Genomic DNA, 25,446 nt, shown 5'->3' on the forward strand with positions numbered 1-25,446 from the left:
TGTTCAGAAAATAGTCCATGCCTGTATTCTTTTTTCCAAAGTGCAAAACCTCGCATTTGCTCACATTGAATTTCATCAGCCATTTCCTGGACCACTCTCCTAAACTGTCTAAATCTTCCTGCAGCCTCCCCACCTCCTCAGTACTACCTGCCTGTCAACCTATCTTCGTATCATTGGCAAACTTCATCAGAATTCCCCCAGTCCCTTCATCCAGATCATTAATATACAAAGTGAACAGCTGCAGCCCCAACACTGAACCCTGCGGGACACCGCTCATCACCAGTTGCCATTCCGAAAAAGAGCCTTTTATCCCAACTCTCTGCCTTCTGTCAGACAGCCAAACCTCAATCCAAGCCAGTAGCTCACCTCGAACATCATGGGCCCTCACCTTACTCAGCAGCCTCCCGTGAGGCACCGCATCAAAGGTCTTTTGGAAGTCTAGATAGATAACATTCACTGGTCTAACCTATTTGTTACCTCTTCAAAGAATTCTAACAGGTTTGTCAGGCACGACCTCCCCTTACTAAATCCATACTGACTTGCTCTAACCTGACCCTGCACTTCCAAGAATTTAGAAATCTCATCCTTAAAAATGGATTCTAGAATTTTACCAACAACCAAGGTTAGGCTAATTGGCCTATAATTTTCCATCTTTTGTCTTGATCCTTTCTTAAACAAGGGGGTTACAACAGCGATTTTCCAATCTTCTGCGACTTTCCCAGGCTCCAGACCATAACCAAAGCCTCCGCTATTTCCTCAGCTACCTCTCTCAGATCTCTAGGATGTAGCCTATCGGGGCCAGGAGATTTATCAATTCTTAGACCTTTTTAGCTTTCCTAGCACTTTCTCTTTTGTAATGCCTACCATACTCAACTCTGCCCCCGACTCTCCTTAATTGTTGGGATACTACTCATGTTTTCCACTATGAAGACTGACGCAAAGTATTTATTAAGTTCTTCAGCTATTTCCTTATCTCCCAATGTTTGGTTTGTTTTTGGAGACCCTCACGGTCCTGATGCAATGACATGACACTGACCTGTTTAGAAAAACACAAATCCTTTATTACAAAGCAAGTACAAGTTGTGGAGGATCACTGTACTCAACCCGGCACAGAGTGTAGAGTCTCGTAAGCAATTCTCCCCGAGCAGCGGACAGTCCCCGCTTTTTATACCTTATTGAGTGCATAATACATAAAGCAACTTTACATCTCACAATGGCATGACACATGATACAGTCACTACATTGGACACTGACATGAGACACAAACAATTACTACATTGAAAACATAAAGAGAGCAGGATCTAGGCCCGAAACGTCAGCTTTTGTGCTCCTGAGATGCTGCTTGGCCTGCTGTGTTCATCCAGCCTCACATTTCATTATCTTGGATTCTCCAGCATCTGCAGTTCCCATTATCACAGGATATAGTATCGATTGTTCATGAAGTGACTGCTAACGGCAGGAGGCGATTTCAATTTGCTGAAGTGACAGAATGTAATTTCATGCTGCCGAAGTGTCTGGCTTGAACAAAAGTCAGTGCACTGGCCCCTTTGTCAGAGACAGAAGGCACATACCTCAGAAGTCTCTCACCTTTACAAATGCTCCTCACTTAATCTTATTTGCGACAGTTTCCACATCCCCCCCATGCAGGAAGATAAAGATTTGCACAGTTTAACTCTAATTCTATTCAGGCAGGAAGCTTAAGGCAGTGTCTGCATACCTATGTGTAGGAAGACAAGGATTTACAGAGTTTTACACCTAATTTCTATTTGAACAGGAAGTTTCTGCATACCTATGTGTAAGCAGATAAAGGACATTAATTTATAGAAATATAGAAATCAATGGGATGTTATCCCAATAACATCTCATTCCCTCCTTTTGTCATTCCATGATAACCTATTTTGGGGCCGAGAATGGAGCTGCCAGCCTGTCAAACACAAGGGTGCAGGCATGCCATAAATGTACAGCAGGCAGCTATGATAACTACTAGAACAACTAGCCCATGTAGCAGGTATGAGCCCCAAGAACCACCCATAAGCCATCCCAACAAGCCCTCCCCAGGTCGGGGTCCCTCTCTGTACTGTTCCAACTGCCCCTGTATGGCTTGAATAGCCTGGGTAGTGTTATAGGACTCGTTGGTGACATGGATAATGCACTTGTCCCCGATAATAGTGCATACTCCTCCTTGCTGAGCCAGATGATAGTCCACTGCATACCAGGTTTGAACAAAGAACAAAGAAACCTACAGCACAGGAACAGGCCCTTTGGCCCTCCAAGCCTCCACCGATCAAGATCCTCTGTCTAACCTGTCATCTATTTTCTAACGGTCTGTGTCCATTTGCTCCCTGCCTATCCATGTACCTGTCAAAATATATCTTAAAAGACGCTAACGTGTCTGTGTCTTCCACCTTTGCTGGCAACACTTTTCAGGCACCCACCACCCTCTGTGTAAAGAACTTTCCACGCATATCTCCCTTAAACCTTCCTCCTCTCATTTTGAACTCATAACCTCCAGTAATTGAGTCCCCCACTCTGGGAAAAAGCTACTTGCTATCCACCTTGTCTATACCCCTCATGATTTTGTAGACCTCAGTCAGGTGCCCCCTCAATCTCCGTCTTTCTAATGAAAATAATCCTAATCTACTCAACCTCTCTTCATAGTTAGCACCCTTGATACCAGGCAACATCCTGGTAAACCTCCTCTGCACCCCCTCCAAAGCATCCACATCCTTTTGGTAATGTGGCGACCAGAACTGTACACAGTACTCCAAATGTGGCCGAACCGAAGTCCTATACAACTGCAACATGACCTGCCAACCCTTGTACTCAATACCCCGCCCAATGAAGGAAAGCATGCCATATGCCTTCTTGACCACCCTATTGACCCGCATTGCCACCTTCAGGGAACAATGGACCTGAACACCCAGATCTCTCTGTTCATCAATTTTCCCTAGGACTTTTCCATTTACTGTATAGTTCGCCCTTGAATTTGATCTTCCAAAATGCATCACCTCACATTTTCCCGGATTGAACTCTATCTGCCATTTATCTGCCCAACTCTCCGGTCTATCTATATTCTGCTGTAATTTCTGACAGTCCCCTTCACTATCAGCTACTCCACCAATCTTAGTGTCACCTGCAAACTTGCTGATCAGACCACCTACACCTTCCTCCAAATCATTTACATATATCACAAACAACAGTGGTTCCAGCACAGATCCCTGTAGAACACCACTGGTTACAGGTCTCCAATTTGAGAAACTCCCTTCTACTACTACCCACTGTCTCCTGTTGCCTAGCCAGTTTTTTATCCATCTAGCTAGCACACCCTGGACCCCATGTGACTTCACTTTCTGCATCAGCCTGCCATGGGGAACCTTATCAAACGCCTTACTGAAATCCATGTATATGCCATCTACAGCCTTTCCCTCATCAATCAACTTTGTCACGTCCTCAAAGAATTCTATTAAGTTGGTAAGACATGACCTTCCCTGCACAAAACCATGTTACCTATCACTGATAAGCCCATTTTCTTCCAAATGGGAATAGATCCTATCCCTCAGTATCTTCTCCAGTAGCTTCCCTACCACTGACGTCAGGCTCACCGGTCGATAATTACCTGGATTATCCTTGCTGCCCTTTTTAAACAAGGGAACAACATTAGCAAGTCTCCAGTCCTCTGGGACCTCACCCGTGTCTAAGGACACTGCAAAGATATCTGTTAGGGCCCGGCTATTTCCTCTCTTGCTTCCCTCAGTAACCTGGGGTAGATCCCATCCAGACCTGGGAACTTGTCCACCTTAATGTCTTTTAGGATACCTAATACTTTCCCCTTCCTTGTGTCGATTTGACCTGGACTAAGCAAACATCTATCCGAAACCTCAACATCTGTCATGTCCCTCTCCTTGGTGAATACTGATGCAAAGTACTCATTAAGAATGTCACCCATTTTCTCTGAATCAGCGCATAACTTTCCTTCTTTGTCCTTAAATGGGCCAATCCTTTCTCTAGTTCCCTCTTGCTCTTTATATATGAATAAAAGGCTTTGGGATTTTCCTTAACCATGTTTGCCAGCAATATCTCATGTCCTCTCTTAGCCCTCTTAATCCCTCGTTTCAGATTCGCTCTATATTCCAGATATTCTTGCAAAGCTTCGTCTGTCTTCAGTCGCCTAGACCTCATGCATGCTTCTTTTTTTTCTTTTGGCTAGTCTCACAATTTCACCTGTCATCCATGACTCCCTAATCTTGCCTTTTCCATTCCTCATTTTCACAAGAACGTGTCTGTCCTGCTAATCAACCTCTCCTTAAAAGCCTGCCACATATCAAATGTGGATTTACCTTCAAACAGTTTCTCCCAATCTACATTCCTCAGATCCTGCCGAAACTTGGTATAGTTGGCCTTCCCCCAGTTTAGTACTCTTCCGTTAGGACCACTCCTATCCTTGTCCATGAGTATTGTAAAACTTACGGAATTGTGGTCGCTATTTCCAAAGTAGTCCCCTACTGTAATATCAACCACCTGGCAGGGTTCATTCCTCAGCACCAGGTCCAGTATGGCCCCTTCCCAAGTTGGACTACATACACACTGCTCTAGAAAACCCTCCTGGACACACCTTACAAATTCTGCTCTGTCTTGACCCCTAACACTAAGTGAATCCCAGTCAATGTTGGGAAAATTAAAATCTCCCATCACCACCACCCTGTTGCTCCTAGACCTTTCCATTATCTGTTTACATATTTGTGCCTCTATCTCACGCTCGCTGTTGGGAGGCCTGTAGTACAGCCCTAACATTGTTACTGCATCCTTCCTATTTCTGAGTTCTACCCATATTGCCTCACTGCTTGAGTCCTCCATGGGGCCCTCCTTCAGTGCAGAGCATAGTTTGCTGAGCACAGAGCCGAAGTTCTGCTAATTCTTGGTTGACTGCCTTCAGTGCCGTCATTGTGCTGTTCCCCAGGGCGGTGAGCGCACATACAAGGTAATTCCAATTTTTTGCGGCCACCGCCCCTGGGGAGCCTCCCAAGCTGACAGTTCCCAGGAGGCTGTATCCCAAGGAAGAGCCCAAGGCAATCGGGTTCTGCCATGCAGCGCAAAACTCCCGGCTAAGGAAGCGTGTGACAATTCGCCGTTGAGTTCGTGCTTGTTGGGGACAAGGGACCGTGATGGGCCCAATGGTGCCAACAGCAAACAGCACCGGCAGGGTTGGAGTGGCAGTTGTGAAGGTCCCATTAAGGAGGAAAACAAATCCCTTCTTAGCCTGGTAGCAAGTAACAGACTCACGTATTCCTTGATAGCTATTCCAGGAGGACTGACCATTATGTTGATGGTAATCTGTGGAGTTAAACGGAAACATCCCACAGTCCGTTTCTCCATGGGTGCCATTACAACCCCCACATGCTCACTGTATGCCTGGGGTCACAGTCACTGGCTTAGATTCTAAACAGGGGCAGTTCAACACTGCTCCCTTAGTTGTGCAAGTCCTTTCTACGCACCAGGAAACATTATGGGGGTGATTAGTGACTAGGGCATGCACACAACAAGTCCCAGTTCCATTAAAGCAAAACAAATAACTTGGGATTTGTACAGTTAACCCTTTCCTTCCCATGCCTAGGTTTAGTGCCTATACAATCCGAGGGACCATTAACTACCAATTCCACACACCTACCCTGCACACCTCTCATCCAAGTTCCCCTCTCCCCTCAGCAAGGTTTACCGGAATACTCTAGTTCATAAAGCTGGTAGGGTTCCAGCCTGGTGTTGCCACAAATAATGCTTCTACAGACTGTGCTAGTGGGTAACATGCTGTCTGATTCCTGTGCAGCTAGACGTGTGTCCTATAAAACAGATTGTCCTGCTGGCCATGCACGGGCAGAATAATACTCAGTCCAATGGTTAATTGCGAGCTGATGAGGAAATCCATCGTTTGCAGTCACTTAGGTGGATCCAGCGATTCTGTCCTTTAACTTTAAGAGCTGTCGGAGTTTGAAGAAACACTTGATACGGTCCTTTCCACCTTGGTCCAAGCTTGGGACAATCCCAGTCCCGGACAAGTACTAAATCTCTGATCTGTGGCCATGAAGAGCAATCCTGGTCCTTGAGGCCTTGGTCCAGTGTCTGCGGAGGTGTTCCAAAGGCACACTTCACCTGCGAATGGAGAAACTTTAGAGATGATGTTGGTTGTTGGAAGCAGCTTTGCATTTCTTCTCCCATCACATTCAGGCCAATTTGGGTGGGTGGGCTGGTATTGGCCTCCCAGGGTGTTCTGCTGGGTCAGCCATAGACTATTTCTGCTGCTGAGAGCCCAATAGTCGCGTGGGGTGTTATTCGCATGTGATACAAGGCTAGTGGCAAAACCTTTAACCAATTAAGGCCGGTTTCTGATGTCAACTTGGTCAGTTTCACTTTGAGTGTTCAGTTAGCTTCTTTCTACTATCCCTGCCGCCTGGGGTGGTATGCACAGGGGAATTGCTGTTGGATGTGTAACATATCACACAATTCCTTATTAATCTTTCCTACAAAGTGAGGACCATTGTCTGAACTAATTTGTTGAGGCACTACAAACTTCGGTACTATTTCAGTTAATAATAGTTTTACTACTGTCGAGGCTTTGTTGTTTGTCGTTGGAAAAGCCTCTATCCACCCACTGAATACATCTACAATGACAAAACAATATTTGTAACAGTTTATGCTCGGTAATTCAATAAAATCTAGCTGAATGCATTCAAATGGTCCACCTGGCAAGGGTGTTTTTCCTGGTGAGCATCTCAGCCCCTGACCCACACTGTTTTGCTGGCATGTGAGACATGATGCTGTACCAGACTGGGCTGCCTCGTTCAGCCTGAGGTGCCACCGGGTACAGAGCATAATATCGCTCATTCCCTCCTTGCCAAGGTGGGGGTGTGTCAGAATACAGACAGTCAATAGCATCGGTAACAAAGTATCAGGTATACCCACTTGACCGACTGGGGTAACCCAAAGGTCTGAGGACACAGAATGCGAACATCCATGCACCTTCCAAATATGCTTTTCAGAAGCAGGGGCGTCCCCCTGTTAGTGCTGAACAGTGACCATATCTGGCATGCCCATCTTGTCTGAAGAAGGCGTGTCATTCACCGCCTGCTTGTTCAGAGGGTATAATAAAAATTTGGTCTGCATCCTGTTTGGCAGCCAGATCAGCCTGAGCGTTGCCCCGAGTAACTACAGAATCATCGGAGGCATGGGCAGCGCATTTGATAATAGCCAATCGTCTAGGGAGGAGGATTGCCTGGAGAAGGGTTTTTAACATACAGGGAATTCTGGATGGGTGTACCTGAGGGCGTTAAACATCCAAGCTGAGACCACAACAGCCAAAGTTGTGGGAGACTCCAAAGGCAGAGCGAGAGTTGGTGTAAATATTCGCTGACTTCCCTGCGGCTAAGATGCAGGCACGGGTGAGCGCAAAACATTCTGCCTTCTGAGCAGACACTGGGGGCTCAAACGCTGCCCACTATAATGTGGAGGCAGCATCGACAATCGCCTATCCAGAGAGGGGGGTACCCAAGGGAGACATGGAGGAACTGTCATCAAGAAACAGGGTAAGGTCCGGGGAAGGGAGTGGAGCATCAGTAAGGTCCAGGCGGGGAGAGGTTAGAAATTGGTCCCTTAGCAAGCAGTCATGTGGGGGTTCTAAGAGCTCGTCTGGGGATTCGCTCAGAAATGTGGCTGGGTTAATAGTGGAGCAGGAAGAGGTAAGGAGAGGTAACGCTGCCCATGCCTCCGATGATTCTGTAGTTACTTGGGGCAATACCCGGGCTGATCTGGCTGCCAAACAGGCTGCAGACCAAATTTTTATTATACCCTCTGAACAAGTAGAATCTGGGAACAAGGGGGTTATCCCTGAGCTAGTGTCCAGGCAGGTGGAGTAGTAGACAACTGGCCATTATGGTTCAAGTTTAAAGGGCCTACTGTAAATCTATCAGTTACAGTATGATGTATGCGCATGTGTAAATGATGTAGTAGACTGCGACAGTTATATCCTTGATCTCTGAAGAATGGCAGCACATACACAAGAGAAAGAAACAGGAATGTGGGGTTGAAACCCACAATGAGATCAGCCATGATCTTAGTGAATGGCAGAGCAGATTTGCAAGGCTGCTCCTGCTCTAAGTCCTATGTTCACTATTGAGGAACAGCAGGGCAGGGAAGCGGGGGTTGCAAAGTAACAGCTGACAAATCAGACAGACACAGTAGAGATGCTGCAGCATGTAGTGGTGGGTTCAGGATTGGCTGGCTTTAATCACATGGCTTCATTGTAGCCCTGGTGTATGCAGAAGCAGCAGAAGAGAGTAGGATGACTTCCCACTTACAGGCAGTAAACAGTGAACACTGGGATGGGGCAGGGGATTGGGTTCAGAACAGGAGCATTCTCTCCCTCACCTTGTGGACTTGAGGGGAGCACCAAGGAGCGTAGACTGACCCATGGCAACGATGGTGCTCGTGGTAGTGAGGCAGATCCACACACTTGGTGGGACAGCTTCAATACCCACTCCACATGATGATTACTATCATTTAGGAGGAAGGGCAACAGGGTTATTACACAGAGGGAATCTCTGCTCTGTCCCATGTCTTATTTGCACAGTGTCACAATGTCCCATTTGCCAAACTGAACCAGGGAGGCAGTATTGGCACTAACATTGCAATGGTGTCCTGAGCTTAGAGAGAGAGTGGCTGGAGGGGGACGAAAACGCTAGTTGGTTTAAAAAAATTACCAAGCAAGAGTTGGAGGTTTTGGAGGTGTGTGTGTACATCACCATCAGTCAACATCTAGTCAAGAATTATAGTGTAAACACTGTTTGAACAGGCCCAGAATGGTGGTTGAAAGATTCAGCATAAGATTGCTCTTAAACAGCAGCAAACACCCTTTCTGTCAAATAATTATGTCCTAGCACAATCAGGAAAATTGTGGCTCCAGGATTCCTTTCACTGGTTATAGCAGAAAAATACAACTGATTGACCAGATTATACATGCTAAAAAATTAACCAAATTTGTCATGCACAAAAATCATAAATTCTTGGAAAAAAGAGAGTTAATGTTTCAGGTCCAGCGACCCTTCCTCAGAACTGGAATGGATGAACGGATGATGGGCCCAAGGACCCAGCAGGGCCACAGCTGTGGGAGAAGTTTCAAGAGGTATCAACGACCTGGAGAAGTGATTGTGAATTTCAAAACAATGGCGCGTGCCATTGATGGAAAGGCGCTCTCCTGCCTTAAAGCCGGGGGGGGCGGAGGGGGGATGGTGGGGCAGAATTTCATGGTGCTGGATATCTCAAATGGTTTCTGGTCTGTCCCGGTTCGGCAGGACCAGTACAAACGCGCATTTACTTTTAAAGGACAGCAGTACATGTGGATAACAAAGTGTGGAGCTGGATGAACACAGCAGGCCAAGCAGCGTCTCAGGAGCACAAAAGCTGACGTTTCGGGCCTAGACCCTTTCATCAGAGAGGGGGATGGGGAGAGGGAACTGGAATAAATAGGGAGAGAGGAGGAAGCGGACCGAAGATGGAGAGAAAAGAAGAAGATAGGTGGAGAGGAGAGTATAGATGGGGAGGTAGGGAGGGGATAGGTCAGTCCAGGGAAGACGGACAGGTCAAGGAGGTGGGATGAGGTTAGTAGGTAGGAGATGGAGGTGCGGCTTGGGGTGGGAGGAAGGGATGGGTGAGAGGAAGCACAGGTTAGGGAGGCAGGGACAGGTTGGACTGGTTTTGGGATGCAGTGGGTGGAGGGTAAGAGCTGGCCTGGTTGTGTGGTGCAGTGGGGGGAGGGGGACGAACTGGGCTGGTTTTGGGATGCGGTGGGGGAAGGGGAGATTTTGAAACTGGTGAAGTCCACATTGATACCATTGGGCTGCAGGGTTCCCAAGCGGAATATGAGTTGCTGTTCCTGCAACCTTCGGGTGGCATCATTGTGGCACTGCAGGGGGCCCATGATGGACATGTCATCTAAAGGATGGGAGGGGGAGTGGAAATGGTTTGCGACTGGGAGGTGCAGTTGTTTAATGCGAACCAAGCGGAGGTGTTCTGCAAAGCGGTCCCCAAGCCTCCACTTGGTTTCCCCAATGTAGAGGAAGCCACACCGGGTACAGTGGATGCAGTATACCACATTGGCAGATATGCAGGTGAACCTCTGCTTGATATGGAAACTCATCTTCGGGCCTGGGATAGGGGTGAGGGAGGAGGTGTGGGGGCAAGTGTAGCACTTCCTGTGGTTGCAGGGGAAGGTGCCGGGTGTGGTGGGGTTGGAGGCAGTGTGGAGCAAACAAGGGAGTCACGGAGAGAGTGGTCTCTCTGGAAAGCAGACAAGGGTGGGGATGGAAAAATGTCTTGGGTGGTGGGGTCGGATTGTAGGTGGCAGAAGTGTCGAAGGATGATACGTTGTATCCGGAGGTTGGTGGGGTGGTGTGTGAGGACGAGGGGGATCCTCTTTGGGCGGTTGTGGCGGGGGCGGCGTGTGAGGGATATGCTGCGGGAAATGCGGGAGACGTGGTCAAGGGCGTTCTCGACCACTGTGGGGGGAAAGTTGCGGTCCTTGAAGAACTTGGACATCTGGGATGTGCGGGAGTGGAATGCCTCATCGTGGGAGCAGATGTGGCGGAGGCGGAGGAATTGGGAATAGGGGATGGAATTTTTGCAGGAGGGTGAGTGGGAGGAGGTGTATTCTAGGTAGCTGTGGGAGTCGGTGGGCTTGAAATGGACATCAGTTACAAGCTGGTTGCCTGAGATGGAGACTGAGAGGTCCAGGAACGTGAGGGATGTGTTGGAGATGGCCCAGGTGAACTTGAGGTTGGGGTGGAAGGTGTTGGTGAAGTGGATGAACTGTTCGAGCTCCTCTGGGGAGCAAGAGGTGGCGCCGATACAGTCATCAATGTAATGGAGGAAGAGGTGGGGTTTGGGGCCTGTGTAGGTGCGGAAGAGGGACTGTTTCACGTAACCTACAAAGAGGCAGGCATAGCTGGGGCCCATGCGGTTGTCCATGGCCACCCCCTTAGTCTGTAGGAAGTCGGACGAATCGAAAGAGAAGTTGTTGAGGGTGAGGACGAGTACACGTGGAGTTGTCTGCCACAGGGTTTCTATAAGTACCCCAGCATTTTCCACCAGTGTATGGCAGACTGTTTAAAAGATTTCAGTGAGCCGCACAGGCTTGTACAGTCCGTGGATGACATCCTGTTGTTCACAGAAAATAGTGAGGAACATGGCCCCCTACTTAGCGAGTTGTTACAACTCTTGTGCAAGAGCGGGTTGAAGGTAACCCTGAGAAGGCACAGATAGGGTTGAGGGAGGTCAAGTTCCTGGGACTGACCCTGAGGGCTGGAGAGCGCAGCATAGATACAGCACAGGCTGAAGAGGTCTTGGGGAAGTGGCTTGATACTTTTGAATAGTGCCCAGGATGTAATCTGTAAAATCTTCTGGGTTAGTCTTTCGATCGAGGGCCCTTGACATAATTAAACACATCTCTTGTGGCTTCCAAGGGGGATAGACCTGCATTGTATTTTGACCCCCTTGTGTGTTGGGTTTGGGTGATGGACCGTGAGATTAGGAAATTGTTGCTGATTTTTCTTAGGGGACGGTTTTCCGAGCGTCTCTCCCAAACCCTGTCCTCACATTCTCTATCCTCTGCCTGTGAATCGGGACTATCATACTCTTTGCTACTTGTAGAATCGCTAGGGAACACTAAACAGGTGCTGGAGGGTCGATTGAACTGCACATGGGACTTATGTTTTTCCGGGCTTCCCTTATGGGTTTTAAAAGAATCCTGCCGCCCCTCCTTTTGTCCACTAACGGTGTGTTCTGCATTCTGTTTCCTGTTTTGCTGTTTAGTTTTAGACGTAGTACGACAGGAGACAGGGTCTGTACAAGCCGCGGGTTTGTCAGGAGACTCATGTGGGCTGATTACTGAAGGGCTTGGAGATTCTATAGCAGGAGGCTTGGCTTGGCCAGTGTACGGTGGCGGTGATAGGGCTACGGGCAATTGCTGGGACTGATGGCAGTGTTGGCGTGGCCAAGGACGGGTAGAGTTGTGGAGGGGGTAGTGGTCCCGATGGGGCAGAGGGGTGCCTTCCCCAGTCATCCTTGTCTTGTTCATCTGTATCATTATTGATTTCTCAGGCAGCTCCTCAGCTCTCTTTCTCCAGGATGACATTAACCCTTCCCATTTGCTTCCCACTTTATGTGTCCATAGTGCCTCCTCGGCTTTAATACGTAGATCCATATCCCGCGTTCTCCCTAACGGCCAATTCTCATCTCCCAATTTTTTGTTTAGGCATGCCGAAAGACGTCTGTACTGTACTTCATTTTCGGGGTCATCCCGGCATAACCACTGTAAAGGGTTACAATCCGACACCCGACTTATCTAACGCACTTTTACTTCTTACTTATTTCTAAATACTTCACCAGTGTCCATAGTCTTAACCCCCACTTCAGGGTGCTGAACTTCGCGTGGGGGATTTCCCCTCTTAACAACCGGCCTAAGGCAGGGTGGCTGACGCAGACAGACGCTGTAACTATTCTATACCGACGTCTGAACACTTGTTCTACTTTACCATATTATACTAACCCCCGCCCCCGGACTTACTTTACCACTTTTACCTGGGGACTCTAACCCCGGCCTCCTGGGGACTCTAACCTCCCGGATTTCCCCAGTTACCTGACCTGGAGACGGTAACCTCCCGGATTTCCCCAGTTACCTGACCTGGGGACTCTAACCTCCCGGATTTCCCCAGTTAGCTGACCTGGAGACTGTAACCTCCCAGGTTTCCCCAGTTACCTGACCTGGAGACTGTAAACTCCCGGATTTCCCCAGTTACCTGACCTGGGGACTCTAACCTCCCGGATTTTCCCAGTTACCTGACCTGGAGACTGTAACCTCCCGGATTTCCCCAGTTACCTGACCTGGGGACTCTAATCTCTCAGATTTCCCCAGTTACCTGACCTGGGGACTGTAACCTCCCGGATTTTCCCGGTTACCTGACCTGGGGACTGTAACCTCCCGGATTTCCCCAGTTACCTGACCTGGAGACTGTAACCTCCGGATTTCCCCAGTTACCTGACCTGGGGACTGTAACCTCCCGGATTTCCCCAGTTACCTGACCTGGGGACTGTAACCTCCTGGATTTTCCCAGTTACCTGACCTGGGGACTGTAACCTCCCGGATTTCCCCAGTTACCTGACCTGGGGACTGTAACCTCTCGGATTTCCCCAGTTACCTGAACTGGAGACTGTAACCTCCCGGATTTCCCCAGTTACCTGACCTGGGGACTGTAACCTCTCGGATTTTCCCAGTTACCTGACCTGGAGACTGTAACCTCCTGGATTTTCCCAGTTACCTGACCTGGGGACTCTAACCTCTCGGATTTCCCCAGTTACCTGACCTGGGGACTGTAACCTCCCGGATTTCCCCAGTTACCTGACCTGGGGACTGTAACCTCCCGGATTTCCCCAGTTACCTGACCTGGAGACTGTAACCTCCCAGATTTCCCCAGTTACCTGACCTGGGGACTGTAACCTCCCGGATTTCCCCAGTTACCTGACCTGGAGACTCTAACCTCCTGGATTTTCCCAGTTACCTGACCTGGAGACTGTAACGTCCCGGATTTCCCCAGTTACCTGACCTGGGGACTCTAACCTCTCGGATTTCCCCAGTTACCTGACCTGGGGACTGTAACCTCCCGGATTTTCCCAGTTACCTGACCTGGAGACTGTAACCTCCCGGATTTCCCCAGTTACCTGACCTGGGGACTGTAACCTCCCGGATTTTCCCAGTTACCTGACCTGGGGACTCTAACCTCCCGGATTTCCCCAGTTACCTGACCTGGGGACTGTAACCTCCCGGATTTTCCCAGCTACCTGTCCTGGGGACTGTAACCTCCCGGATTTCCCCAGTTACCTGACCTGGGGACTCTAATCTCTCAGATTTCCCCAGTTACCTGACCTGGGGACTGTAACCTCCCGGATTTTCCCAGTTACCTGACCTGGGGACTGTCACCTCGCGGATTTCCCCAGTTACCTGACCTGGAGACTGTAACCTCCGGATTTCCCCAGTTACCTGACCTGGAGACTGTAACCTCCTGGTTTTTCCCAGTTACCTGACCTGGGGACTCTAATCTCTCAGATTTCCCCAGTTACCTGACCTGGGGACTCTAACCTCCCGGATGTTCCCAGTTACCTGACCTGGGGACTGTAACCTCCCGGATTTCCCCAGATACCTGACCTGGGGACTGTAACCTCCTGGATTTTCCCAGTTACCTGACCTGGGGACTGTAACCTCTCGGATTTTCCCAGTTACCTGACCTGGGGACTGTAACCTCCCGGATTTTCCCAGTTACCTGACCTGGGGACTCTAACCTCTCGGATTTCCCCAGTTACCTGACCTGGGGACTGTAACCTCCCGGATTTTCCCAGTTACCTGACCTGGAGACTGTAACCTCCCGGATTTTCCCAGTTACCTGACCTGGGGACTGTAACCTCGCGGATTTCCCCAGTTACCTGACCTGGAGACTGTAACCTCCGGATTTCCCCAGTTACCTGACCTGGGGACTGTAACCTCCCGGATTTCCCCAGTTACCTGACCTGGGGACTGTAACCTCCTGGATTTTCCCAGTTACCTGACCTGGGGACTGTAACCTCCCGGATTTCCCCAGTTACCTGACCTGGGGACTGTAACCTCTCGGATTTCCCCAGTTACCTGACCTGGAGACTGTAACCTCCCGGATTTCCCCAGTTACCTGACCTGGAGACTGTAACCTCTCGGATTTTCCCAGTTACCTGACCTGGAGACTGTAACCTCCTGGATTTTCCCAGTTACCTGACCTGGGGACTCTAATCTCTCAGATTTCCCCAGTTACCTGACCTGGGGACTCTAACCTCCCGGATGTTCCCAGTTACCTGACCTGGGGACTGTAACCTCCCGGATTTCCCCAGATACCTGACCTGGGGACTGTAACCTCCTGGATTTTCCCAGTTACCTGACCTGGGGACTGTAACCTCCCGGATTTTCCCAGTTACCTGACCTGGGGACTGTAACCTCCCGGATTTTCCCTGTTACCTGACCTGGGGACTCTAACCTCTCGGATTTCCCCAGTTACCTGACCTGGGGACTGTAACCTCCCGGATTTTCCCAGTTACCTGACCTGGAGACTGTAACCTCCCGGATTTCCCCAGTTACCTGACCTGGGGACTGTAACCTCCTGGATTTTCCCAGTTACCTGACCTGGGGACTCTAACCTCCCGGATTTCCCCAGTTACCTGACCTGGGGACTGTAACCTCCCGGATTTTCCCAGCTACCTGACCTGGGGACTGTAACCTCCCGGATTTCCCCAGTTACCTGACCTGGGGACTCTAATCTCTCAGATTTCCCCAGTTACCTGACCTGGGGACTGTAACCTCCCGGATTTTCCCGGTTACCTGACCTGGGGACTGTAACCTCCCGGATTTCCCCAGTTACCTGACCTGGGGACTGTAACCTCCGGATTTCCCCAGTTACCTGACCTGGGGACTGTAACCTCCCGGATTTCCCCAGTTACCTGACCTGGGGACTGTAACCTCCTGGATTTTCCCAGTTACCTGACCTGGGGACTGTAACCTCCCGGATTTCCCCAGTTACCTGACCTGGGGACTGTAACCTCTCGGATTTCCCCAGTTACCTGAACTGGAGACTGTAACCTCCCGAATTTCCCCAGTTACCTGACCTGGGGACTGTAACCTCTCGGATTTTCCCAGTTACCTGACCTGGAGACTGTAACCTCCTGGATTTTCCCAGTTACCTGACCTGGGGACTCTAACCTCTCGGATTTCCCCAGTTACCTGACCTGGGGACTGTAACCTCCCGGATTTCCCCAGTTACCTGACCTGGGGACTGTAACCTCCCGGATTTCCCCAGTTACCTGACCTGGAGACTGTAACCTCCCAGATTTCCCCAGTTACCTGACCTGGGGACTGTAACCTCCCGGATTTCCCCAGTTACCTGACCTGGAGACTCTAACCTCCTGGATTTTCCCAGTTACCTGATCTGGAGACTGTAACCTCCCGGATTTCCCCAGTTACCTGACCTGGGGACTCTAACCCCGTCCACCGGGCGACTCCAACCTCCCGGATTTTACTTTACTAACCTGGGAACTCAAACCTCCTGGCGTTAGGATTTAGCAGTGTTCAAGACCGTGAGTCAGCTCGGGGTTCCGTCAGTACAGAGCCCCGCAGGGACAAGAGGTCACATGGTGGCAGGTTAGTGAGAGAGACCAAGGTGAATCGTACCTTGCGGGCCCGTCAGTCTCACTCCACCGACACTCAATCGATCACTTATTCAGCCCCCCACGTGAGACTGCTGTTTCTGTTGGAATCCTGCTCACAGTGCCAAATGTTTGGTTTGTTTTTGGAGACCCTCACGGACCTGATGCAATGACATGATACTGACCTGTTTAGAAAAACACAAATCCTTTATTACAAAGCAAGTACAAGCTATGGAGGATCACTGTACTCAACCTGGCACAGAGTGTAGAGTCTCGTAAGCAATTCTCCCCGAGCAGCGGACAGTCCCCGCTTTTTATACCTTATTGAGTGCATAATACATAAAGCAACTTTACATCTCACAATGGCATGATACATGATACAGTCACTACATTGGACAATGACATGAGACACAAACAATTACTACATTGAAAACATAAAGAGAGCAGGATACAGTATTGATTGTTCACGAAGTGACTGCTAACGACAGGAGGCGATTTCAATTTGCTGAAGTGACAGAATGTCATTTCAAGCCGAAGTGTCTGTCCTTCCTTATTGCTCTCTTTGTTATCCTCTGTTTGTTTTTGTAGCCTTCCCAATCTTCTGATTTCCCAGTGCTCTTGGCCACTTTATAGGCTGTCTCTTTTCCTTTGATATATTTCCTGACTTCCTTTGTCAGCCATGGCTGTCTAATCCCACCCTGGATAATCTTTCTTTTCTTTGGGATGAACCTCTGTCCTGTGTCCTCAATTACACCCAGAAACCCCTGCCATTGTTGCTCTACTGTCCTCCCCGCTCGGCTCTGCTTCCAGTCGATTTTCGTCAATTCCTCTCTCATGCCCCTGTAATTACCTTTACTTAACTCTAACACCATTACGTCCGATTTTGCCTTCTCTCTTTCAAACTGCAGACTGAACTCTACCACATAATGATCACTGCCTCCTCAGTGTTCCCTTACTTTAAGATCTTTTATAAAGTCTGGCTCATTACATAGCACTAAGTCCAGAACAGCCTGCTCCCTTGTGGGCACCATCACAAGCTGTTCCAAAAAGGCATCCTGTAAGTATTCCATGTATTCCCTTTCTTTGGATCTATCGGCAACATTATTCACCCAATCCACCTGCATATTGAAGTCCCCCATGATCACCGTGACTTTGCCTTTCTGACATCCCTATCTATTTCTCGGTGTATCTTGCGCCCCTGGTCCTGATCACTGTTAAGAGGTCTGTACATAGCTTCCATTATAGTTTTTTTTGCCTTTGTGGTTCCTCAACTCCACCCACACAGACTCCACATCCGCTGACCCTATGTTATTCAATGCCATAGATTTAATTCCATTCTTAACTAACAAGGAAACCCCACTCCCTCTGCCCACTTCCCTGTCTTTTCGATAAGAATTAACAGTACAATTAACAGTAGGACCCTGGGTAGTTTTACAGAACAGAGAGACCTAGGGGTTCAGGTACATAATTCTTTGAAATTTGTGTCACAGACGGACAAGGTGGTAAGAAGGCATTTAGCACGCTCGCCTTCATTGCTCAGACCTTTGATTCTTGGAGTTGGGACGTCATGCTGAGGTTGTACAGGACATTGGTGAGGCCTCTTCTGGAGTACTGTGTGCAGTTCTGGTCACCCTGTTATAGGAAGGATATTATTAAATTAGTACGGGTTCAAATATGATTTATGAGGATGTTGCTAGGAGCGGAGGTTTTGAGTTATAAAAGTAGGCTGGGACTTGTCTCACTGGAGCTTCAGAGGTTGAGGGGTGACTTTACAGAAGTTTATAAAGTCATGAGGGGCATAAATAAGGTGCATGACAAAGGTCTTTTCCCTAGGGTGGGGAATTTCAAACTAGGGGCGTATCTTTAATGCGAGAGGAGAAAGTTTTAAAAGGTACATGAGGAGCAACGTTTTAGACAGAGAGTGGTTCATGTGTGGCATGAACTTCCAAAGGAACTGGTGGATGTGGGTACAGTTACAATATTTAAAAGACATTTGGGTAAGTACATGAATGGGAAAGTTCTGGAGGAATATGGGCCAAACGCAGGCAAATGGGATGAGTTTATTTGGGAACACTGTCAGTATTGACTAGATGGACCAAAGGGTCTGTTTCCATGCATTATGACTCCAACTCTGAACAGTTTGATTCGGAAAATATCTAGGAGTGTAAGTAGGGATCATTATGTTGCTTGTGCAGAGAGCCAGGACAAACAGGACAGGTCAAATGGCCTCCTGAATTGTAACCATTCTGTGTTGCTTGTCAGAAACATTATGTAGTTTCATTAATAATTTGGACATTTAAATAGCAGTTTATGGTGAAATATTTGTGACTCTGTAAGTCATTCTCATATGTGAATGGTAACCGCATCGGATTCAAAACCTTCTCTTTCACGGTAACATTTGTTGTTTGCTTTCAAGTGGTTTGTTGAATTCTTTAAATTACCGACAGGATTGCTTCACAGTGAATTCTGTGACAAAGAGGAGTAATCTGTGATGTTTCTTCTCAATTATATTTGGTTTTGGTTTTTAGATCTTGAAGTATGTGGAGTGTTTTACTGGCCCCAACATCATGGCGATGCACACCATGCTGATCAACAAGCCCCCCGATTCAGGTATCGGAAAGAAAGTTTCACTCAATGCATGTTTAAAACGCTCCTGAGACAGCACCTTCCAATCTCATAACCACTTCCATCTGGAAGGACAGGGCAGCAGATACACCACCATCTGTATACTTCCCCTCCAAGCCACTCACCATCCTGACTTGGAAATGCATCGCTGTTCCTTCACTGCAGCTGGGTCAAAGTCCTGGAATTCCCTTCCTAACTCTGGGTGTCTGGGGGTGGACTGCACAGTTCAACAAGGCAGCTCCCACCGTCACCATCTGAAGGGCAACTAGGGACGGGCAGTATGAGCCAGCGAAGCCCACCTCTCGTAGGTGAAGTTTGTTTTGAAACTAGTGTAGTGCCAGATTGTCAGTTTTCTTACGGAACTAATTAAGGTATTCATATATTGTCATGAGCTGAAAAATTCCAGCTGCAAATGTTTTGAAGCATTGAACCAATTAATCCCTTAAAATTAATGCTGTTCCCACTGCCTGTAGACTTATTTTCAGTTTTCTGATAACAGCTGCCAGTCATTTACTGCATTATGTCACAATAAGCTTTAACTTGCAAAGTAGTTATTAAGGTGAAGCGTTCTGTTTTATTTTTCCCCTTCCCCCGTACGTGGTAGATCTTGGCAATGATGTGGACATTTGGTAGCTCAAGATATATTGTGGGAATTACTCGGTATTAATACCTCAGTAAGAGCTGGAGAGAGATGATAAACGTTTGTCAAAGTTGGGGGAAGTGATCACCGTATGTTTTGCCTTTCCAGGAGCAAAGACATCCCGACATCCTATGCATCAGGATTTGCATTATTTCGCCTTTAGACCTGCGGATTGGATAGTGTGCGCGTGGACAGCCATGGAGAGAGTGGATCGCAACAATGGATGCCTTGTTGTGCTGCCAGGGACACACAAGGGGAGACTAAAACGACATGACTACCCAGAGTGGAAGGTGTGTGCTCGGCTACAGTGCTGTCTGTGTGCAACAAAAATCAAATGATTTAAAGAAAAAAAAACACCATTGCAAACACACGATGTTGAGAAAATCACTGAGGGTAGGAAATGAGAGGGAGGCGATACATAGCCAACAGAAGCAGAGGTGAGCCACTTGGCGCCTCAAGCCCGCTGCAACATTCAATAACGCCAAGGTTGATCTGGTCATAGTCTTCGCTCCAATTTCCTGTCTGCCCCTCCCACCACAATGCTCGACTCCCTAGTCTACTGAAAATCTGTCTAAAGCATTTTTGTAACAAACTTGAAAGACCCAGCCTCCAGTACTTTCTATAGTAGAAGAGAATTCCACACACCGTCAGCTGTCTGAGAGAAAAAAATAACAAGTCCTGGTCTCTGTTTTAATAGAGGGACCCTTAATTCTGAAACACCTCCTTTAGTCTCCCTTACAAGAGGAAAGTAACTGCAAATGAGGAAATTCAGAGAGGAGCATGGATGACGGGTAAAGTGCCTGACTATAATATTTTTGCAAGCACAGAACTGCGTAGTGGTGAGATGGGTAGTTGTCATGGTAACTGTTAAAAAACACTTCTGTTGCACATTGAAAGCACACATATACTAAACAAATCACTAGATTTTATTAGAAACTCCGTTTTTTTTCTGCTTTGCCTTCATTAATCCTTATTTTATATTTTAAGGTTAGACTTGTGTTGGCTGCTGTGATCTGTTGTTGATGGCCAGTGCTGGCCATGTTGATTTGAGCGAGCTGGACTCTTGGTCACCATCATGAAGAGTCGGTGTTCCCAACGTTCCTTTTTACTTTGGGATTTACAGGGGCAGCTTGGACGAGTGTGGTGGAGGAAAGGCACTTCTAATGAGAGTAGGCTCTAGTCTAAAGCAAGATGTAGCTTATTGCAAGATAGCAACTATGTACTGAGATCGAACCAATTAAATGTTGACCTCACTTTTCATTTTAGTGCAAGAATTAAGAATGCTTCTGCAACTGTCAAAAAACAATTGCTGTCTCTCACAGTTGCAGCACTTCCAGTTTTCAACAAAAAAGCTCCTTTGTGTTTTTTATTTGTTCCCAGGAAATGGGTATCCCCTGTCTGGGATACCCATGTCCTTTATTTATTGCCCCTCTGGGGTGCTGAGCAGCATCTGTGGAGAGAGAAACAGAGCTAACATTTTGAGCCCAGACTGACACATTTTCAGAAGGCCAGCCTCTTTCTGCAGCATCCACAGTATTTTGCTTTAATCTGAGTTACCTCTGGTGCCCTGGCCCATTATTCCTCAGTCAGCATAGGGAAAGATTAGTTGTCCAGCCATTATCCCATTGTCGGTTGTATGAATTTCCTGTGACCACATTGGCAGCCTCTTGTTTTTATACGTTGGATGTGGGCATCACTGGTTGTGCATTTATTGCCCGTCCCTAGTTGCCCTTGAGAAGGTGGTGAGGAGCTGCCTTCTTGAACCTCTGCAGTCCACACACCGTAGATGGCTCTAGAATTCCACTGGGGAAGGAATTCCAGGATTTTGACCCAGCGACAGTGAGGGAACAGCAGTATGTTTTCAAGTCGCTTCTAATTTAATTTTAAGTGCCCAAATTTTGTGATTCTCAGTTGCAGCTGAGGATAATTGATGTTCGTTAACCAGAAAAGTAATATATTGTTTCTCCATCTCCTGTATGTATGTTCAGGGCGGTGTCAACAAGATGTATCATGGCATTCATGATTATGACCCTAGTCACCCCAGGGTTCACCTTGTGATGGAGAAGGGTGACACTGTGTTCTTCCATCCTCTGCTCATTCATGGATCGGGAGCAAATCAGACTCAGGGCTTCCGAAAGGTAAGGGATCACTTGCGATGAAAGGTAACGAACAGATCTGAGATGCACTTGATGCAGCAAGCTTAACGAGGACCTTGCTTTGCAAAACCGACTCACCCCACAAACTCAACCTGGGACCTTCTCATTTTGGTGCAAGCGTTTATAGATCATCCCTTGTTGCACTTGAGACGATGGTGGTGATCTATTTTGTTGCACTTCTGCAGTCCATGTGCTCTGTCTAGCCCCATCAGGTTGATTTCAGAGTCAACAGGGTTGGCTTATGAGGAGAGATTGAGTAGACTGGGACTGTACTCATTGGAATTTACAACAATGAGGAGAGATCTTACGTAAACGTAAGAAATTCTAAAGGGAGCAGATAGGACAGAAACAGGGAGGTTGTTTCCACGAGAGGCGAAACTAGAACGAGTAAGGCATAGCCTCAAAGTAAGCATGTTTAGGAGTGAGTTGAGGAGAAACTTCTTCACCCAAAGAGTTATTAATCTGTGGAATTCCCTGCCCAGTGAAGCTGTTGAGGATACCTTGTTGAATGTTTTTAAGGTGAAGATAGATGGATTTTTAAACAGTAAAAAAACTAAGGGTAATGGTGAGTGGGCAGGAAAGTGGAGCTGAGTCCATAGAAAGATCAGCCATGATTTTATTGATTGATGGAGCAGGCTCAATGGGCCAGATGGCGTACTCCTGCCCCTGGTTCTGATGTTCTTGCTGATCCATATGACTGACTGCCTTGACATCTGGATCAGCCCTGTCAGGAGGTGCACTGGACTGATACATCCACCTTTCTGTGTTAAGTCATGTTTGTACAAAATCTGCTTTGCAGGTCAAAGGCCTTCGGTGTGCTATTCCAGGTACAGCAGTGTACAGAGATTATTTCAGTTGTGTTTTGTACTTTTTGTGTGTTTATGGGAATTGCATTCTCAGGTTCCATTTATTTTTCTGTGAAAACTGGAGAATATTTTTCACTGCCCTTCTGTGTTTGCACTTTCCCAACGAGAAGGAAGAAATGAGGGTTAATTGAAATGTTAAGGAGCACCTGCAGGTAATTGGAGTCAAGCATGTGGAACCAGGCTGGCCACATTTTTGTTTATAAAGACAATGACACAGGAAGTGTTGAAATAGGTGCTGGAAATATAATTTCCTGTCTGGCTTCAAGCAAGAATCTAATCGTCTGCAACCAGATATCAGTAATCCCCTGTTACAACCAGGTGAGGAAGAGTGAAGTTGGCACTCCTGTTTATAATCAGCTCGGTTTGTCTCAACAAAGATAGTTAATAATGCTGCCATATTAGGCCTCAGTTATAACATTGTAAAGACCCCAGAGGAGTTTAGGGCTTCTCTTTCATTAGATAGAGAGAGAGAGAACTGGTGGTGGTTTAACCTGAGGGTCACCATGCCTCAGGTGAGGGGAGAGGCTGAGAAGGAGAGCCCTTCATGGGAACCTCAGCTAAAGCAGGAATGGAACCCTGATGGGTGGTGTCTGTCTGCACCGTAAACAAGCCATCCAATCCACTGAGCATCAAAGGTAAGGAGCCAGTCGAGTGAAAAGAAGAATTTTATTATGAGTAGTTCAGCTATAATGCATGATTCGTTAACATGAATTGACTGTAACACGAGTGATGAACACTGAATACTGTTTGGAAAAGCACAAACTTTCTGTTGTACAGGTGTAGCGATTTCCTGTAGCAATTTCCCTCTCACGTGATTTTCTATAGCAGCACTTTCCATAGTGCGAGGTCTTGCAAGAATGCAACTGTGTTACAGGAGAACTGTACTGACTAACCCCAAGATAACCAATAAAGCATGGCATTCAACACACACACACACACACACACGCACACGCACACGCACAACATATGCTCACCACACACGCACCACAAGCAAAACACACACACATACACTCTACTCACACACACGTGCACTCTACTCACACACACATGCACTCTACTCTCACACACACACACACACACACACACACACACACGCACAACATATGCTCACCACACACGCACCACAAGCAAAACACACACACACACACTCTACTCACACACACGTGCACTCTACTCACACACACATGCACTCTACTCACACACACACATACACTCTAAACACACACACACACTCTACTCACACATACACACTCTACTCACACACACACACACACACACAAAACACATGCTCACTACACACGCACACAAAACACACGTTTACCACACACAAAACACACACACATGTTCTCTACACACACAATACACATTCACTACACACACAAAACACATGCTCATGCGCACTCAAAACACATACTCATGCGCACAAAACACATGCTTACTACAGATGCACACAAAATGCACGTTTACCACACACAAAACACACACACACACATGTTCACTACACACACAAAACACATGCTCACGCGCACACAAAACACATGCTCTCGCGCACACAAAACACATGCTCACTACACACGCGCACACACACACAAAACACATGCTCACACCCACACAAAACACATGCTGACTACACATGCACACAAAATGCACGTTTACCACACACACACACACACACACGTTCACTACACACACAAAACACATGCTCACGCGCACAAAACACGCGCACAAAACACATGCTCACGCGCACACAAAACACATGCTCACTACACACGCGCACACACACACAAAACACATGCTCACACCCACACAAAACACATGCTCACTACACACACACATGCACACAACACACATGCTAACTGCACACTTACACAAAACACATGCTGACTACACGCACTCAAAATACATGCTGCTCACTACGCACACACAGTCACACACACACACCCACACAAAACACATGCGCACTACACGCACGCACACAGAACACATGCTCACTACACGCACACACACAAAACACATGCTCACTGCACACGCACACAAAACACGTGCTGCTCACTACACGCACTCACAGACACACACACAGACACAGACAAACACAGACACACACACACACACAGACACCGTAAGGGTAAGTCGGAATAGAGGAGAGTATCTGCACAGAAAGGAAAATGTTTAAAGTCTTAGATTTAACCTGCGTCCTCAATTGTTTAATTTGATATGTATCTTTTAGCGGTTGCGGAACTTAATAGATCGATTTGTGTTCTTGCTAAATAGATGCTTCTCAATTTGATTTATCACCAGGCATTGTCTTTTTGAGAGAGGCTGAGAAAAACAGAGGGCAAGCCTTCCATTTTTGCAGCTATAAATCCATTCTCTCCCCAAAGGCACCTACCTGAAATACTGTTCACATGGCTTCTTTGTTTCTCAAGCCGGATACAATGTAGGCGATCTTCATCCTAATACATAAAACCATTGGAAAGGTTTTAGCCAAACGGGAGAGATAGGTCTGAGTGAATGGCTACTGTCATTCTGATGGTACTTCATTTTCAGTTCAGACCAATTTTCATTTTATTATTAATATTTTCATTAACTTGACTCAAACAGAAGGAAACTTACATTTGATTCCTTTTCATTTAGCCAACATCACATTACTTCCAGCATACTGTCTTGGTGTGATCATCGCTGAGGTTAAAAGTCAGATTTAGGTCAGATGTCAGGGTATGGCTCTCCTCCCAGATGATAGTAAATCACTGGAACAAGTTAGCATTCTGTGCAGTGGCTGCTGACTTAACTCAACTAAGAGCAGGGCTTGTTTCTTACTGCAGTTAGATCAACTCTTACAGTTTTTTTTGCGCTCTACAATCTTATGCGATATGGACATCGCTGACAGGGCCAGCAGTTATTG

General features: G+C 47.4%; 1 protein-coding gene across 2 annotated transcripts in view; it reads left to right on the forward strand.

Annotated features, from left to right (window-relative positions):
* Nucleotides 1–25,446, forward strand: part of phyh (phytanoyl-CoA 2-hydroxylase) — a 41,916-nt gene that overhangs the window by 10,300 nt on the left and 6,170 nt on the right. For both annotated transcript variants that reach the window (XM_048554368.2, XM_048554369.2), the window contains exons 5-7: nt 18,786–18,867; nt 19,631–19,812; nt 21,511–21,660. In XM_048554368.2, the coding sequence (XP_048410325.2) occupies nt 18,786–18,867; nt 19,631–19,812; nt 21,511–21,660 (414 nt within the window). The remainder of the gene's footprint in view (nt 1–18,785; nt 18,868–19,630; nt 19,813–21,510; nt 21,661–25,446) is intronic.

The sequence above is a fragment of the Stegostoma tigrinum genome, chromosome 25, assembly GCF_030684315.1.
Source record: "Stegostoma tigrinum isolate sSteTig4 chromosome 25, sSteTig4.hap1, whole genome shotgun sequence".
In the NCBI taxonomy this organism is placed as follows: Eukaryota; Metazoa; Chordata; class Chondrichthyes; order Orectolobiformes; family Stegostomatidae; genus Stegostoma; species Stegostoma tigrinum.